The following is a 19,321-nucleotide window of genomic DNA, read 5'->3' as shown; positions in this document are numbered from 1 at the left end:
AGAAGTTTGCATGAATTCATTAATTTCTTGGGTTGACTTTATCTTTAATTTAAATAGTTAACAGTGATCATTTACATCATTACTTTTTAAGATTGTACTGCAAAAACAAAATCTTGGTTCATTACTGCTATTTATTTTTGTTCTACTAAGCATATCTACTTTAAAAAAAATTAAGTCCTTCCCATTATTTCTTTTTCATTGTAATAGAAACCATGAAGTTTTTTCATTTTAAAATAACATAAGTAGCCAATATGCTCTTCAAGTTTTCTGAGAAAAGTAAGGATAAAGGATAATAAACTAGCATAAGAAAAAGATAAGGAATTTCTACAGTCTCTCATCATCTTTTGTATTCATTTATTTATTTATCTGCTTTTGGCTAACATCATCAGAAATATAAAGCTTTTTCCGTCTCTGAATTTTTCAGGATGAACTACAATTATCTGAAAAATCTCTCTGTTAGTGAAGGAGATTTTTATGTTAGGATGAATAAAATGAAGTAATAGAAAGCATTGCCTTACTTGTTCCTTTTGAATTTTAACAATTTGGAACTTATGTAAAATCAATACAGATAAAAAAATAAAATCAACCCAAACTCTGACCAATATAGAGTTGTCATCAAACTCTAATGGGATAAGGTATGTAAAACATTTTGTAAACTTTAGAGTATTACAAAACCTATTAATATTTTTATTATTATTATTATTATTAAAATGGTATCTTGTCTAGCATTTTTAAACAAATATTTAGCTCTCTGTGAAGTCAAATCACAAATAATAAATTTTTGAAATAATAAATCTTTGAAATGGGTAAAGATTCATTTTTATAACAAAGTGTTTAGGTATAGGTCAAAAAGTAGTAGAAAACTCTTGTACACCATTGTGTACCATTTTAAAATGAAACCATACCTGCATCAGAACTTGTTTGATTACAGCTGCTAACAATGCTGTTTGGTATCATTGAAGTGGATGATGCTGAAATCCTTGACTGAGGTGGGTTTGGGTGTAAAGAATTTCCTAAAGCCATGCCTGGCTGACTGAGCATTCCACAATTCCCACTAGCCTGAATTTGATTAATTAAGCCTGCAAGATGGTGATTTGGCCCTGGGCTGCTACCATGCATGAAGTTGGTATTTGCATTCTGGCAGTGCATGGCTTCCCCTCTTAAAGGTAAGTTCTGAGTCAATGAATTCTGAAGAACACTGGAGTTTATATTGGTGTCTGTGAAATGCAGCTGGTTAGCAGAGCAAGGCAAAGCAGGATTGGAGCTCCCACAACCAGTGGAACTATTGCTGCTCACATGCGAGCTTTGACAACTCATGGATTGCAGTAACTGAGACATGGAATTGATGGGAAATGAACCTTGACTTTGCTTCCTTATCAAGTCAGGACCAGGTTTAGGAACTGCAGGACTATCCATATGAGACTGTCTAAGCAAACTCAACACAGTAGTAGTCGGCTGCTTCCTTTTCCTCATGGATTCTTTCTGCTGAGACATCAGTTTATCCCTTAGTGCTGCTCGGCCACTTTGCCCTTCACTTGTTGGTAGAAGCATGTTGGCAGTAGGAGGGAACATGGTATTTAAAGTGCTATGTCCTTCAGTGTTGCCACTATTGGCAACAGCTCCAGAATTGCTACTGCTGCTATTGTTGTTACCAGCAAGTTTGTTTTGATTTGCTAGCTGTGCTTTGGCTGCTGCTGAGAGTAAACTACTTGCTGGAAAGGAGGCAGCATTGTGCTGGTTCAAAATCTGATTTAAAGGCATTCCCAGCAAACCAGGCTGACTCTTTAAAGGTCCACTTCCAGCAGATGCAGCAGGAAAAGCTGCATTGCTTGGAGCATTTAATACATTACTCATTCCAGCAATTAATGGATTGGGGATGTCCTTGTACTGATGAAGTCCATCAGGCTTGGTGGAAGGGCTTGATGGCATTGATGGTCTTGGGGACCCTATTGTTGACCGTGGTGACCGTGGTGGACATTTAATGCCACCGCAGGTAGACTGCGGTCCTACTGGGGGCATCATGAAATTCCCATGATCTGATGATGTGGAAGATGAACGTGATCTTTGGGGTGATGCCTCAATCCTTCCAATTCCAGTTCCTATCATATGCACGGGGGAGGTCACTGGTGAAGGAGACAGGGAGGTTGAAGCTGAGTGCTGAACTCTTTGAACATGACTGCCATGGTTCATGTGACCGGGTTTAACAGTTGGCAAAGGGAGATTACTTGGCAAAGGAACAACAGCAGGAGGCATGCTTACATTCATCACAGGTACCTGAGAGTGGACATTTGAATGGAAATTGGTAGCATTAATGAGAATAGGGTTCTGATTTACCGGTTTACTAGGAATTGGGTCAAGAATGCCAAGTGGATCTTTTTCTGATGTTAATGGCTTTTTCTGAAGAGCACAAGAAGGTGGTGGAGGGGGAGGTGGGCCTTGGGGTGGTTTGTGGTGGAACATTGCTCGTGGTATTTCCATATTAGCTGAAAAATTACACATTGGTTTTTTCATTACTGGACTTTTTGTAGTCAAGGTTGGGGAAAGAGGTATATTAGTCCTTCCAGCCATTGCACAGGATGACTGTACAGGAGAACCATGTAGCATTACTGAGGGTGGAGAAAGAGGAGTCCTATTCATGTGAATAGGGCTAGAGTTAGGAGCTCCATGAAAACCAGTATTACTCCTTGTGAAAACATCAGGGCTTCCAAGTGGGTCAGTCCTAGGAGAGATTGAGCCATCTCCATATATCTGGGATCCTGATGAAGCTGGACTAGGAAGTCCACCATGACTGCCACGATATGGAGATTTCTGACCATGTTCACTGCTGCCCAATCTCTGCCTAGGATAGGCAGAATGAAGTTCTTGTTGCTGGCTTCCAGTCAGCTCTTGAACATAAAGCCTTCCCATGGTATTAGATGTTCCAATCATTAACTTGAAAGGATTCTTACATTCTGGCATAACAGAATTTGTAATTCCTTCATGTGATTTAGTTCTCATTGATCTTGGAGTTGCTGCCCGTGAAGTTACTATTGGAGTTGCACCTGATGTTAAAAGGAAAAAAAGACAAGCAAAAATTTTTGTTAATTTTCAGAAGTACACACACACACACACACACACACACCCCCCGACCCTGTATATCTATCAGTGTATGAAAACAGACATATGAAAAAAAGAAATTCTCTTCTATGAAGTCTGGCAATTTATGAAATTTGGGTTTAAAAAGGGCCCATGCATTCCATTTGTCATTTCAATCTTAGTCAGCTTTTCTTTTGGCTGACCACTTAGCAGCACTTCTTTTTTTATTTCTGACTCCAAAGCTTGGCTCATGTGGTTTCTCTTGCCTGGAAATTCTTTCCTTCCACCTTACCTAAAATCTTCCTTTCTTTCCAGGGCTGGGTCATATACCACTCTTCCATAATAACTTTTTTGACCATTCAGTTATTCAATGATCTATACATTCTTTCAATTTTTAGAACATAACAGCATTTCTAGTATGTACTACTCATTCCAGAAGTTGGACAATTGTTATTTAATCAGACATGTATGTTTTCTTTCCTCTTGGGCTAAACAGAGTACAGTTATTTCTTCCAAATTGTGACTTTCCCCTCTGTCTTTCTGATATATCATGAGATGGCATAAAAAATTAAATGGGAATTTGGGGGGAGTTTTGCAGATTAAGCAGACAAGACATGAAGGTGAGCAGATGGCACAGAAAAAGTTTAGGAACTCAGAAATGCATAAAATATGTGAGTAGTATTGTGTATGTTCAACTCAAATTTTATAATAAGGTACTGTAAACACTCCATAAAAGAAAAGAAAAAAATTCATACTTCTTTTCTGGTGTGAAGAGAGGGACAAAGAAATTTTACACAGGTTTCCCCAGATTACATGAGTTCTATGTCCTTAAGTCCCCTAATGTGGAAGGGATAACTGGACACTCAATACATGATGGAATCAAAGCAGCACTTCCCTTTGACTCTCTGATGTGTGATTTTTATAGGATAGAGGTGGCAAGAGAAAAAGAATGGAATATTTAGGCTTGGAATAATTTTAGAACGAGGATTTAGCTCCTAACTAATTCTCTGCCTCCCAGTTCCCTTGTGATGATCATTTCTATGCATTTTGAGGACTTTCTCTTTGGAGGTAGGTATGAGATATTGGCTGGCCTCTTTCCTACTTTTTCAATAGTCCCACAATTGACTTTTTGATAGTAGTACCTGATATGTAGGTTTAATTTTGTCTGAATCATGTTACAACATCAGTACTAATGAATGTATTTTATTTTGCCTGGTTTACTTAAGAGGTTAACTAATTAAGAGGTAGGAAATCAATTACCATAGATGGTTCTTAAGATTGTATTTACTATTTGTATTTCACACACACACACACACACACACACACACACACACACAGTCACAGACATCCCCCCCATATAATTTATTTAATATGGGGTGTGTGAATACATAACATTTTTTAGACAATATTTATTATGTGTGAGAAGTACAACAAATAATGGAACTGCAGAACTACTTTTATGGATTCTTTCTCTAAAGAAGAAAAAAATTCTCATCGATGAATAGTCATATCACATACTTGTTCCTCCTCCAGGACTGGTAAGGACTAGGGAAGGATGAGGGGCTTCCATGCTCTTATGCAGTGTTGCCACTGCAATGATTTTCCTTTTATGTATGCATAGCTTTGTGACATCTTCATCTGCTTTAACATCTTCTGCAGTTCTCTGTTTCACAGCAGCTCCAGGATCAAAATTAAATACCTTAAAAGAATAAAATCTTAGTTTAGAATATATGTGGCATTATTTCTCCCTGTGGACACCCTCTCACTCTTCCCAAACCCCTTTTTGGGAAGTAAAATGTTTGGATACAATCAAGCCTACAAATATGAATAAAACTTTCTTTTATTCTTAAATATCAGAAAAGTTATTTCATATACCATAACAAATACTATTGTTGAACTCAGAGCTTTAGTGGCAAATTAGCTGCTTTTTCTGTGTCAGATAACTACCTAACAAAACAGCTATATTTTAGATTCCCTCCAAGTTTTAGTTCCCGAAAGTAGCTTAACAGACTACAATTAAAAATTATAATACACTTAAAAAAACAAACCACACACATACACCCTAAAACTGCTACTCTGCACTTTTATAGTAAATTTCAATGTCGATTAACACTGTATCTTTTTTTTCTTTTTACATTGCACAATTAGTAAAAACAGTTTCACCTTCTGGCTATAAGATAGCTCTGCTCTGTGATTTCAGAAAAATCTGTTAGATTTGCCACCATCATCTCTGAAAATAGCACAGTAGCCTCGAACAGTTAAAGGAGTACAACAATTTGTTGTGCTATAAAAACTAAACTGAGAATAGTGATGGCTGTAATAAACAAGACATATAATCATTTTGATCGAAGTATCTAAAAGAGTATATATATTAACATCTTTCAGTTTTTATTAGATTACTTATTAGAAAACTATGGAAAAAATAAACTTTAGTTCAAACATTTTCCATATCCCTTTAAGCACTCTAAAATATATGAGAAAACTTTAAGCTTTATTAAGTAAATATTTTAAATATATATAATTAGAAGAATAAAATAAAGTGACATGCCATATGAGAAAAAAATAAAGCATAAAATCTGGAGGAAAAATATACTGAGAGACCTACTGTAAAATTGTTACCTTGGGAAGAATAAGAGGACATTCCAAGCCACACTTGCATGTTCCATCAGTAAGCAGGTATGTTTTAACCTGCTCCAAGCAAGATAACAAAGACCCACTGGGACTGTAAAAATATTTTAAAAAATCAGGAAATAATTTCAACTACATACATAATATGAAAAAAGTATAACTTCCAGTCTTAACTCTCTTTTACAAGGATAATATTTTCTGACTAAGGAAAAACATTTGATTTTGTCAAAATTATGGTAGCCACCAAATTATAGCCTGTAAAACTGTAGTTCCTTATTTTGAACTAAGATATTTCTTAAATAAGTTTGCCAAAGTTGGAATTACAAGTTCCTCCCTTGTAACTCTGGAGTAAAGTTAGTAAACCAAATGAAACTGGACTTTTTTGAATCCTCCAAAGTCTATTGAAAGTCCTGATTTTACTTCTCTGAAAGAACTATGCCCTGATCATGTTCCAAGTGTGTCTAGCTCAGATGGCTTAAAAGAGCTTAGATTTTTATTTATCATGGAATAGCAATTGAAAATGTCTAATGCAATGATTAATATAGATTCCATTAAGCAATTGTATACTGATCTTAAGACATTATTCATACCAATTCATACCAAATGAACAACAAAAGAAGGCAACATCATTACTGACTGCACAGTAAAAACAGATAAATTCTGATTGATCTACTTTAAATTATTAACTTTTCACATAAAAATTTAAAAGCAGCATGCCAAAAGAGGCATCACTGATATTTTATAATTAAAGATTAGATTAAAGAAGAAAATAACTGCAAAGTCAAATTCAGAAACAAGACTCCTAAATTATTTTTTAGAACTCTGTTCTAACTATTCAGAAACACTTCCTCTCAATTAGACAGTGGGAATTTTCTCTCTACAGTTGTAGCTTTTTAATTAACTTGAGGTAGTAATAATTAATGTAAACACAGTTACAGAGCCAGTAGCACAGACAGCGTAAGATCAGAAGCAGGTGGAATATTTAATGTAGAGAATCAATGCCAACCTCAGGACTGAATAGGGCAGAAGATGTAACTTATAAATTATAATAAAATCAGGCATCTAAATATTTTCTGTGGACAAAAAAAAGTTGTCTAAAAAAACACATCAAAACCACATTGGCAAATGCTATTTTAAAATCCCTTCGTTTAATTTTTTTCATCCAGGAAAATTTGTTCAGTCTCACTCTCATCTCTATTTTCTATAACAAAGAGGTAATGATTATAATTTTTTAAAAAAGATTGGTTTATAGAACTGTAAAAATCAAATCAATATAATCATTATAAAAAGTATTTACATGAAAACTGACTTCCATCAATTAATCCAAAAATATGAAATATGGTGACTAATGGACTCTTAAAAGTTAACATTTTATTTTTTCAGCATTTAGCAAATTAAAAACCTGACATGAATATATATGCATATGTAGTTACACACCCACATATACACATATATGTATACATAAGGTGGAGAAAATATAAAGTAATTTAGACTTCAAAGGCTACTATTAAAAATTAAATAGGTTTTATTGTAAAACAGCAATTTTTTTTTTATGTAGTATTTATATCTTTAGAATCTAGCATACAGTACAAACTAAATAAGTGCTTGTTGATTGATTATATTTAAAAAGTTAAGTACTGATTTGAAAACACCATGGTTCTTCCTATCTTGTTATACTGGAAATTCATAGCAAATATTTTTGAGTGATGACAGAGTGGCTACATATAGTCAATTGAAAAACTTAAAATATATTTTGTGTCCTTACCCAACATAGCTACCATCTAAGTGAAGAACAATATACTCTCCTTTAGGTTTTTACTATAAATTAATACAAATTACAAATTCTTTTGCCAAAACTTCCTACTGTGACATAAATTTTTCTATGAAACAAAGATTTCCAAGTCCCAACTAATGATATGCCTCAAGAAACAAGTAACATTACAAAACTCCAAGTATGAAAATAAAATTGAGACAACCCCTTGAAGTCTATTTTTAACAGGATTTGACCTATGTGTTCATATTTGAAATCTTGGCAGATAGTTTAACCACACATACCAATACAGAAATTGAAATTCTCCTCTGAGAATCAGCAAAGGTGCCTTGATTTTCATATTTTAGAGTAAAAAACATAGGTATCTCAAAAATAAAGTTCTAAGTCTACTACATAAATCTATTTATGAAAGGCAGATAGATAAATGGAATCAACAAAACCTGGGTTCTAGGGCTGCTTCTGAGACAGATTGACTGTATTATCATGAACAAAATCACTCAATCTCTTAGTACCCCAGATAACTCTTTGAGACTCTGTTACAGATGAGTTGCTAATCTGTGTATCATTAAAAGGATTTTATAAACTGGGAGATGAATCACAGGTCTATAACAAAAAAAATCTTTTTATAGATATACTAAAAATATTTACTTATATTTTTAAACTACTTAATAAAATACTGTATAATTATTACCAGTCTGCAATTATTACATAGTTCTACCTCTTAATCACCTAACACAATAAATCGAAATGTAATTTGAATTTTACTTGTTTAAATAAAATGTAAGTACTACATTAAACATGATAACATGATGTTTTTTCTATTACAAATGAGTTGATAAAAACTATATAAGAGCAATAAAGAATTTTTTTTTGGGGGGAATTTTGGGCATCATTAAGAGGTTCAGTCACTAATATGACCTATTAGAGATGAAATTACTCAGTATAACAACAGAAAAATTACTCAAAACATTACCAAAATCATAATGTTGTCACCAAATAATTATGGAATAATAAAAAATACTACATATTTTAGCATTGATGTTTATACGCTTTCAAAAATATTGAAAACAAAAATAACCCAAATTAATAATCTGAAGAAATTTAAATGACAAAACTACAGGGAAACTACAATGACATATTTAATGACACAATTACAGTGGAAAAAATCCAAGTTCTGTTGTCTTGGGATTTGGGTTTAAATTCCTTTTTGGGTCATTATTACTTGAATGGCCTAAGGTAAGTACTTAGCCTCCCTGGGCTGCACCTTCCTCATTTGCTGGCCTTTCAGGCCCCTTAGCTCTGGATCTATAAAATGAAATGAAAACATTTGAATATTTTTAGCAGAGAAAAATTTTATTTATATGTTGTAAACACCTAGCATAGTGCCTGGTACATAGTAGACACCATAAATGTGTTGCTTGGATAATAATTTATTCAGAATAGAAATTTTGTTAATGACAATTTTGCTCAAATGTGCACAAAAGCAATTATGTTTCACTCAAATTAGGAGGTAAGAGTTATGAGAACAATGCTCACCTAATGTAAAGCACTCCATTTTGATCCACCCGACGTTGCCAGCCCACAGGAACTTGTACTGGCAGGCCTCCGTCCTTGTCCCCTCCGTCACACTCCTTTCCTCCATTCATTTTCTGTGTCTGCTTGGGACTCCTCAGAGATATCAACAGTAAGATGATATCCTTATATTACATGGCATCATGACCTTCAAGAATAGGCCAATTCAGTACAGTTTTTTGCAGTCTGTACAAAGTGCATTGGGAAACTTTAGCTCAGTTTGGAACCAAGTCCTTGAAATCTGCCATTGTTAAGTCAGTTGCCCATTATAATCTACATTAAAAAGCTGACTTTTAGACTTCCCATGTATATATTTCTAAGGACAGACTACATGTGTAAAAATGAGTGCTTCCAAATTAGGAAAAATCATATTTCCTCAAAGGGGTTGGAGGGAAGTAAGTTTTCTAATTCAACAGCATGTCTCAAAAACTTGAAGCCTAATAAATTCTGTATTTGTTGAAAAAGAGTCTTATTTTGACAAATTTCAATTAGTTAATATTTCCTACTATTACCCCACTTTATATGCCACATTCTTTCAACTTTATCTTCTGTTCTATATTCAAAGTGTTGTAGATTCTTTCTTCTGATTCTTTCATGTCTTCACAACGCCAATAAAGCAACCTGAAACATATATAAGTATGAAAACTCTATTTTTTTGGTAAGGAATAACTGTGTGAATTCTAAAATAGAATTGTTAAATGAACACTTATTTTTTAGCATACTTCTTTCTACATTAGAAAAGAATATCTAATTCCGCTTTATCTCTTCTTATTTCCCAACTTCATCCATTCACTCCAGTTAAACTTATATAAAGGCTTCCCTTTTCACATAACAGTTTAATTTCTACATCCATGTCTCTGTCCATATAGTTACATTTATGGAATGTGATCTCTTCCTTATTTTTCACCAGTATGAGACTAGCATTTCAGTTAAGATCAAGTCCAAGATTCATCTCCTGGAGAACTCACCTAATTACTCTCACTACACTCACAACATGGAAAAAAAAAATAATGATGATAATAATTGACAGAATATTGTAGTTAAATTTAATATAAGAAATGTTTATCAAATATTTGCAGTGAGTAAGATGTTGATAGTTAATGGGAATATGAAGATGAAAAATGACAGTTTTTGCCCTTTAAAGAACTTAGATGAGAGAGATTTAGCTTATGTACAAAAGTGTGACAAAAAAGCAGAATGTGATAATAGGAAAGGAAAGATACAGGCAAAGCATATGAAAACCGGAGTTAAGAGAGATTACTTTTAGTGGGAAATAGAGCAAGATAGATTGGTTGGAAGAGAAATAATTTGAACTGTATATCATATGTAAGGAAATAAGGAATGAAAATTGCCTTACATACAGAGGGCAAAGTACAGATCAAATTCACAGGTTTTCAATAGAAATACCTACTTTAAGTTCAAGAAACACAAAGGTTAAATTATAGATTTTGAAGGATAAAGAACAAAAACCTTAGGAAACTAAGAGAAAAAGTTTCCATTACCAACAAAAATCAATTCAGGGCTACTTTTCATTTATGAAAATTAAAGAAGTGTAATTTGAAATAAAAAAATTTTAAGGAGGTCAGTTTGATCTTCAAAATAACATATAATAAAAAAGGTGAGCCTAATTGTCAATAAAATGTTTAGAAAAAAGTAGACATTTGAGTTGTCAAAGAATAGAGAGCTTGGCAATTTACATGAAAACATTTTAAAAAGGAGTTATAAAAAAGGCTGTTAACCATCAAATACTAAACAAGTAAAACAAAAATCTCATGTTTTTATGGCAAGATATGTCTATTTGCTTTTATTTGTTTTTAAACTCTCACATTAGCTAAAGGCCAGTGAGTGATGGAATAAAAGGAGAAAATTCCAAATGTCTAATGAGGAGAAGGTAAGAATTGAATTCTCATTACTTGAAGGTATGGGAGATATGGAGTGGGGAGAACAAAGCCACATCCTCTCTTAACCTGGCTTTGAGAGAGGAAAAGGATGTATTATTTTTTAGTCTCTAGACCTGTCTAGAGAGAGAGACAGAGACAGAGACAGACAGACAGACAGAGAGACTGAGAGAAAGAAACAGACAGACACAGAGAGAGACAGAGAGATAGGGAAGGAGAGAGAGTGGGGGGGGCAGAGAGAAAGAGAGAGAGAGACATTATTTTAAGGGAAATGGAAAAGGAAGGGGTGGGATGAGATTTCCAACTTACATTAATAGATAGGTGAGCTGGAGCAATGAACAAGGCTTTTCTGTCTTCTAGAAGCCTTGCCTTCTATTAGGAATATAGAGAGAATAAAGAAAGAACATTTAAGTGCAAAATTCATGGATAGCCAGGCAAAAGAAAAAAGTAAGGAAGGTGATAAAGTAAATTAACATGACTTGGAATGTAGTATCCAAAAGAATGCTATTTACATTAAGAAAGTGAGTGGTAGAGAATGGACAATTCTGTACTGCTTGGGAAAGAGGGTTAAAATACAGGAGACGGGAAGGACATGGAAAGATAAGAAAGACATCAAAAGTAAATTTGAAGGATTTTGGATAAATTGGAGAACTGAAGAAGGTAAAGTCAAGAAGAGAGGGAAAGAGAATTTATGGGAAAACATTAGGTCCAGATAGACAGAAGAAAAATAAATTACAGTGATCAAATGCTTAATTAAAAGTGGAGAAAAATTAAACAAAAGAATTAAAAGGAAGAAACTATGAATGTAAAAATTATACCCTTGAATGCAAGATGGATTAAATGTATCCATAAAATAAAATGAACTCTGTTTAAAGATACCACAGAAAAGAAAACAATACCATTATTTAATATATATAAATCAAATGACAGAGGCAAAGCTCTTAGAGGAAAGGTAGTTAAACTGCAAAAGGATTCTGAAAGCAAATCAATAATTAAAAGACTTTAATATTCCTCTTCCAGAGCAGGCCAAAAATACAATAAAGATAAATTAAAAAAAAAAAACCCAAAGAGTTCACCAGATGTTTGGAAAAATTGGATCTGAAAGACAAGAATATTTAAACATGACAATATTAAAGAAGAAATTTATATGGAAGCTTTAAACAAATTGGTCATGTTCTTGAACACAAAGAAATTATAAATTAATGTAGAAAGATATAAAACAAAGACTATTTTTAATGGAATCTCACCTTACATTGTTTACTTCTGACTATGTGGATTCATTTTGAATCCTGCTGCTTTATTAAACCATTTCAGGTTCTTAAGGATTCTATAGAATTTTCTAAATAAACTAGGGCTTCATATACAAATTGGGAAAATATTATTTCTTCTTAACCAATATTATCAATTATCCCAAAAGAGCCTGCCAACAGAGCATAGTGATTAGAGGGATGACTCCAGACCCTGGAGCAAACAATATAAGGTGAGATTCCATTCAGAATAAAAATGGAATACATAAAATATACTGGAGCAACAAACAAAAAATATAAAATCTCAAAAAAAATAAAGGAAAAAATAGGGATGAAGATAGACAAGCATAATCATATTTCAAACTACATTAAATTTCAAGCTATATTACACAGCAGTAATCAGCAAAACGATTTGCTAGTGATTAAAAATAGATAAGCACATTGGCGGAACATACTACATAAAAGCAAGACCTAAAACAAAGGCATATGATAACCTAGTTTCATATAAACCCCAAACACAAAAATACTGGGGGAAAGACTCCATATTAAAAAAAAAAAAACTGATGGGAACCACAAAAAGTAGTTTTAAAAAAGAGAGGTTTTGAGTAGCAATATTCACAACACACCACAATGAGCTCCAAATAGATAAGCTGTCTAAAGCAAAAAAAAAAAAAAAAAAAAAAAATCATATCTTAAGTCAGGAGAATGGAAGGAGGTACTTTTCATAATAAAGGTTAGAGGAAGAAGTAATGAACAAGTGGTGACCATAAAATTAAAAGAGATTATATAAAATTTAAAAACCACAACAGATGGAAAATCATGTAACTAGAATAAAAGGAAAAGTTAATTAATAGGAAAAATTTTTGTATTAAGCAGATATGTGATAAGTTTGATATCCAAAATGTATAGGACATGACTCAAATATCAGTTGAGGAGTCACTCTTCAACAGATAAGAATACAGAGTTTTCAAGTGAAGAATTCAAAAGCATGTGTTAAACATCTACTGTGAGCTAGGTCCTATAGATACAAACACAAAGATGAACCAATCCCTGCTCTATAGAATTTATATCTTTTTGGGGAAAAGCATGAAGACAACTGGATGCTGTATAAATATATAAAAAATACAGATAGAGAGAAGCAGCATGGCCTAGTGGACAAAACAATGACATTGGAATTAATAAGACTTAAGTGGAAGATTAGAGTCTTCTAGATAATGATCCTGTGACCTCTGTTTTGGTCTAGTAAACTTTTTCAATGGAGGTTGGTGCCTGTTCTTCAACTTGCAGAGTCTCTTGCTTGAGATTACGATTTGCTCAGGGGTTACACAGCCATGATGTATAAGAAGCAAAAGAAAGTACATACAAAGGAAGTTGAAGTATAGGGCAAGCTTTCTGTAGGGGAGAGTTCTTGAACTAAATGTCAAAAGAACTGAGAGATTCTATGATGTAAAGAGAAGGAAAGAATTCATTCCAGACTTGAGGCACAGCCTATGCAAAGGAACAAATATGTGAGATGGAATATTGGTCCTAATCATCAAGGACAGTAGTATGGCTGGAAAGGAAAATAATATGCAACAAGTCTGGAAACCTAGGTGGGGCCAACTGAAAAGGGCAGCTGAATTCCTTTAATAATGGAGCAACAAGGTCCGACTTGGGCTTTAGGATTATCTGTGGCAGTTATGTGGAGAACATATTAGAGATAGGGAGACTGGAAGCAGAGAAACAATTCGGAGGCTACTGCCATAGCCCAAGCAAGAGGTGAATTAGAGTGGGTGAGAAGAGGAATAGGGAATAGGAAAAGATGAATGATGGGATATAAACAGTAGAAGCAAAATTGACAAGGCTTATTAAATGATTAGATATGAAGGGCAAGGGAAAAAGGGGAGATGAGACAATTCTGAGGCTGTGAGTTGGGGTAAATAAAAAGCATGATGGTGTTTCTCAAAAGAGGGAAATAAGAAAATGAAAAGGTTTGGGGCAAAGATAATGAGTTGTTTTTGACATGGAGCATTTGAGCTGCAAAGTATCAATGATTGTGTAAAAATGCTCTGAATAAGAAAAAAAGAAAATTGTAATCGAACAAGAAAACTGCAAATTCAGATGAACCCGACATTGCTCCACATGCATCAAAATGGCCAAAATTATGAAAGACTGAGAAGAGCACTGCTTAGGAGGCTCTGGTACAATGAATGAGATAGAGACATAATGATGTAGAGTTTGTGGAGGTATGTACTGGCTAAATTCTTTTAGAAAAAAATTTGGAATCTTGTGAACAAAGTTATTTGGTTGTTTAAAACCTTTAGTCCAATCAATCCACTTCCTCAGTGGTCAAAGACAAAAAGGTCTCATGAATAAAAAATACCCATAGCAGTACTTTTTCTAGTAGTAATAACAAACTGGAAGTAAATAATATATTCTTCATTTGGGCATTTATTTAACGAATTGCAGCAGAAATGTAATTGAATATTAGAACATCTTAAGAAATCATGAGTAACAATGATTTTATAAAAAAAAAATGGACTTATGGGAAAGGACATGGAATGAATAAAGCAAAACCAGGTAAACAATACACACAATTATAATGTAAATGAAGATGTATCTGAATTCTTTAAATATAGAGACCAATTTTGGATAGAGAAGATGAAAGATGGCAAAATTGATAAAATACATAATGATCAGATTTGCAACTTTTAAATAATAAAATAAATAAAATAGTGGTAAACATCATCTATGATTGTTTTGTCTCTCCAGTGATACTGTAAGCCTCTCTGAGGGCAAGAGTTCATTAAAAAAAACTGTCTTTTTATATGTACACATGCAAATATTAAGAAAATATTTGCTAATTATTCTTATATAAAGTTACGAAAAGTAAATTTGGTACGGATATACACAGTTACAATTGTATACAGAAGTTGATACAAACATTACAGCTAACTTTGAGTTAACTTGGAAACATTTTCATCATTAATTTTAACTACCTTTGCCAGGAAACCGCTTCCTTTTAGAGCTACTAAAATGTGACAGAAGTGACTCATCTGTTTTTTTTCTCCTTTTACTTTTCCTGCACATTCTCTGGCTGAGGAATGAATAGATAATAAAGTCATCAAAAAAGTAATAAAGAAAATGAAAATCAAACAGCCTATACAATTCACAGACTAGATTATCAACACTTGAATAAGTAAAAGCTAGAATTTATATAGTGCCTATTATGTGCCAGGCAGTGTACTAAATGGTTTACAAATATCTAATATGATCATCACAAACAACCTTGAAAAATATAAACTGCTATTATACCCATTTTACATATGAAGAAACTGAGTCAACAGCGACATGCCCAGGGTCATAGATAGCAAATTTATCTGAGGTTAGATTTGAACTCAGATTTTCCCAAGTCCAGGAATATTGCTCTATTCATTGTGCAATATTGCCTCAATTTTCATATTTATAGCTGAGGGACTTGTTTGTATCTTTATCATAAAGAATAATAATTTTAAATTAAAGTTAATCTCTACACTTTGATTACAATTGTCATATGAAAATACCTAATTATCTCAAACTTTTGACAATAAATACAAATATAAAATTTCACATATACCTGTGAAATTAGAGCATACTATTTATCAATGACAGTCAGTTACAAGTTCAATAAAAGGGAAGAGAGATTATTAAAACAAGTCAGATGAAAGATATTGGAAATGTAAAACAGGAGCTTAGAAAGATTCTTTCTTTATCCAGGCATTGATTTCTGAATGGTGCTAATTTCTAAAAATTCAGTAGACATTGTAGCAAAATGTGGTAATTGCATACCTTTATTGGTGAATAATAAGATTTTTATTTATTAAATTGCTTTCAAGATATATTAATTAGATAAATAAGATAATAATTAGAGCAATTAAATGTAATCATAAAAGAATCAAACAACATTATCTTTGGAACTTAAGTAATATAAAAGCAAAGCTCATTTTTACACTGACCTTTGCTGAATTTTTGAAAAACCTAAAAACAAACTAATTTTTCAAAGTAGTGATAGGAAGATATTTTTAAAAAGTTATATCCAAAAAGCACCATTAAGATGATTGGGGAATGATATGGTTACACAAGGAGAGGATAGAGTGGGGTGGTCAGAAATTTAAGACAGAGAAGACAATCAGAAAGTATAATAGCCTCGATGTTCAAGAGAGGAGTGGGGTACATGTTGAAAAGGATGGATGGGACTTTACAGCTTATAAGGAGAAAGAAGATGTGGAAATGAAGATGTAACCTAAGTCATGAGTGATTGAGAAAATAGTGGTATCCTGGGCTGGGAAGAAGGGAAAGTTCTGGGGGGAAGATAATCAGTTTGCTTTATTAGACATATTGAGTTTAAGATGTCTAAGAGCCAGCTGGAGATGTGGGAATTAGGAGAGAAGTTAGAACTGGTTCTGAGATGGTAACAGAATCCATGGAGAGGGATGAGAACAAGCAAATTAGGACAGTTGGAAAAGAGAAGAGGATGCAGGACAATGCCCTGAGGGATACTATAAATATGGCTTAGATTAAAATCTAGCAAAGGAGACTGAGGGAGTGGCCAGGAAGGTATAAGTAGAATAAGGAGAAAGCAGAGTCAAAATCTAGAGAGAAGAGGATATAAAAGAGAAGAGGGGGGGTCAACAGTGTTAAAGGCTACAGAGCATTAGCTATGATGTGTAAAAGAGCATTAGTAATTCTAGAAAGAGTCATTTCACTTGAATTATGAAGTTAAAAGTCAGATTGTAAAAATTTAGAAAGTGAGAGAAAAGGAAGTTGAGGCACTATTGCAGGTGACTTCAAGAAGTTTAGACAAAGGAAGGAGGAATATAGGATGATAGTTAATAAGTATAGATGAATCAAGGATTTTCTGAAGTTAGGACAGCCTTCTTTTTAAGGCTGTAGAAAGAGTCAGTAGGAGGGAAGAGATGGAAGTTTAATGACAGCATGAGGATTATAGAGGGAGCAGTCTGTGGATAATGATGAGATGAACTGGCATCCCTTGTATATAAAGAGGGGTTTTCCTTAGCAAGAATGCAGGCTAGCTTTTCATATGAGACTGTTGAAGAAGATAGCAAGGGAAAACATCTGAGTGGTATGGAATGATGAGGAAAAAGGGAAATCTCCATAAATGACCTCTTTTTTAAATTAAACAAAATATGAGGCAAGAATCTCAGAAAATTGATGTTGAAGACTAGGCAGTGGATATTGGTATGAAGCAAGTTAGAGGGTGACCTAGTAGTGAGTGCTGGGCCTTCTCACACTCCTGAAATTTGAGGTATTGAGTTGTCATCAAACATTAGGGTGGTCTTGGAACAGAATCCTCCCTGGGCTCAAGTAGGAGGATAGAAGTAGAAAGTTAGAGATTTGTAAGGCATGGCAAGACTGGAAAAGAGGCAAGGCAACTGGTATGGAGATGAAGCACGGCGTGGTAACACTGTGCTGGGGGAAGAAGAAACTCCTGATTCAAGTAGGGATGGGATCCTGCTCCTAGTACAAGCTGTATAATTTTGAAAGACTTAAGAACTATGAAAGTGTAACGATCAGCCATGATTCCTGGGATACGATGATGAAGAATTCTTGACAGAGAAGCATCTAAGTATGCAGAATGAGTTATGTTTGGTAACAGCCAAATATAAAACAAGTTTGTTTTGCTGGACATTAAATATTTGTTCCAAAAGATTTTTCTCCTTTTTAGCTTTTTTCCCCAAAGGAATAGTGGGAGTGGGCTGATGAAGGTGGTACAAGAAAGAAAAAACAAATTAAGAAAGAGATTCTGATCTACAGTGCCAAAGATTGCAGAGAGGCCAAGAAGGATAAGGATTGATAAAAGTCCATGACATACATAAAAACCATAGGGAGAATAATCTGAATGATGAGGTAAGAAAGTAGATTGCAAAAATTAAGAAGTGAAGTAAAGAAGTAAATTTTAAAAAACAAGAAAAACAGGTAACTTGGGGGGAGAATCTTTGCATCATGTCTCTCTGATTATGGTTCAGTTTCTTTTTTTTTCTCCCTTTTATTAAAGCTTTTTATTTTTCAAAACATGTGTGGACAATTATTTAACATTAAGCCTTGCAAAAACCTTGTGTTCCAATTCCCCCCTTGCCCCTCCCCCTCCCTTAGATGGCAAGTAGTCCAACATATGTTAAACACAGTAGAAATATATGTTAAATCCAATATATTCATAAATATTCATACAATTATCTTGCATGGCTCAGTTTCAAAATACATAAAGAACTGGTCTAAATTCATAGGAACAAAACATGTTTCCTAATAGATAAACTGTAAAAGAATATAGATCTTCAAAGAAAAAGGGCCTACATGTACAAAAAATTTTTATAGTGCTCTTTTTGGGATGGTTAAGAGGTAGAAAATGAGAAGAAAAAAAGAGAAGTTGAGAAGAGAAATTAGGGCATGGCTGAACAGGGTATGATATTTAGATGTACTGTAAGAAATGATGCAGGGGATAGTTTCAAAAAACCTGAGAAGACTTATATGAACTGATACAACTGATGAGTAGAACCAGGAAAACACAGTAACAGCAATATTATAATTAACTGAAAGATTTTTGATATTTATTAATAGAATGATCCACCAAAGTTTCAAAGGACTCATGATATAAAATGTTATCTACTTCTACAAAGAGAACGGATTGATGGTATCAGAATACAGATTGAACCATATTATTATTTCTTTTATTTTTCTTGCTTTTTTGTGGGTGGGGGATGAGGGAAAAAGTCTAATGTGGAAACGTTTCGCTTGACTTCCTTATGTGAAATGGGTATCATATTTCTCATCTTTTCAATGGGTGGAAGAGGATGTGGAAGGAGGGAATTTTGAACTGAAAAGAGGAAAATCAATCTTGGATCTATGCAGTTTTTAAAAAAAGTGATCAATAATATAAAATGTTCTAACAGATGATTAGAAAAGCAAAAATTGAAGCAAATCTTAACACCTAGAATTAAGATGACAAAAAGAAGAAATGAAAGTTTCTGGAAGGGAAAAATGACCCACTAATAAGCTGAAAGGTGCTAGCCATACTGGAAAGCAACTGGAAATAATTCCACAAAAGTCAGTAAACCATGAATACCCTTTTACCTAGTGATAAGTAGTACTAATCT

General features: G+C 33.6%; 1 protein-coding gene across 7 annotated transcripts in view; it reads right to left on the bottom strand.

Annotated features, from left to right (window-relative positions):
• The window catches only part of MBD5 (methyl-CpG binding domain protein 5), a 130,710-nt gene that overhangs the window by 53,121 nt on the left and 58,268 nt on the right, over positions 1-19,321 (bottom strand). For 4 of the 7 annotated variants that reach the window (XM_031960044.1, XM_031960046.1, XM_031960039.1 and 1 more), the window contains exons 2-5: positions 9,011-9,667; positions 5,695-5,797; positions 4,594-4,774; positions 906-3,041 (exon numbers count right to left, since the gene is read on the bottom strand). In XM_031960044.1, coding sequence (XP_031815904.1) covers positions 906-3,041; positions 4,594-4,774; positions 5,695-5,797; positions 9,011-9,120 — 2,530 coding nt within the window. In that variant the 5' untranslated portion in view covers positions 9,121-9,667. Of the gene's footprint in view, positions 1-905; positions 3,042-4,593; positions 4,775-5,694; positions 5,798-9,010; positions 9,668-11,253; positions 11,317-15,169; positions 15,502-19,321 lie in introns of those variants that run through there. The other 3 variants (XM_031960042.1, XM_031960040.1, XM_031960043.1) reach the window with 3 other exon arrangements.

This window comes from Sarcophilus harrisii, chromosome 3 (genome assembly GCF_902635505.1).
Source record: "Sarcophilus harrisii chromosome 3, mSarHar1.11, whole genome shotgun sequence".
Taxonomy (NCBI): domain Eukaryota; kingdom Metazoa; phylum Chordata; class Mammalia; order Dasyuromorphia; family Dasyuridae; genus Sarcophilus; species Sarcophilus harrisii.
The sequence above is the reverse complement of the archived record's forward strand: the minus strand, read 5'-3'. Positions and strand labels throughout refer to the sequence as shown.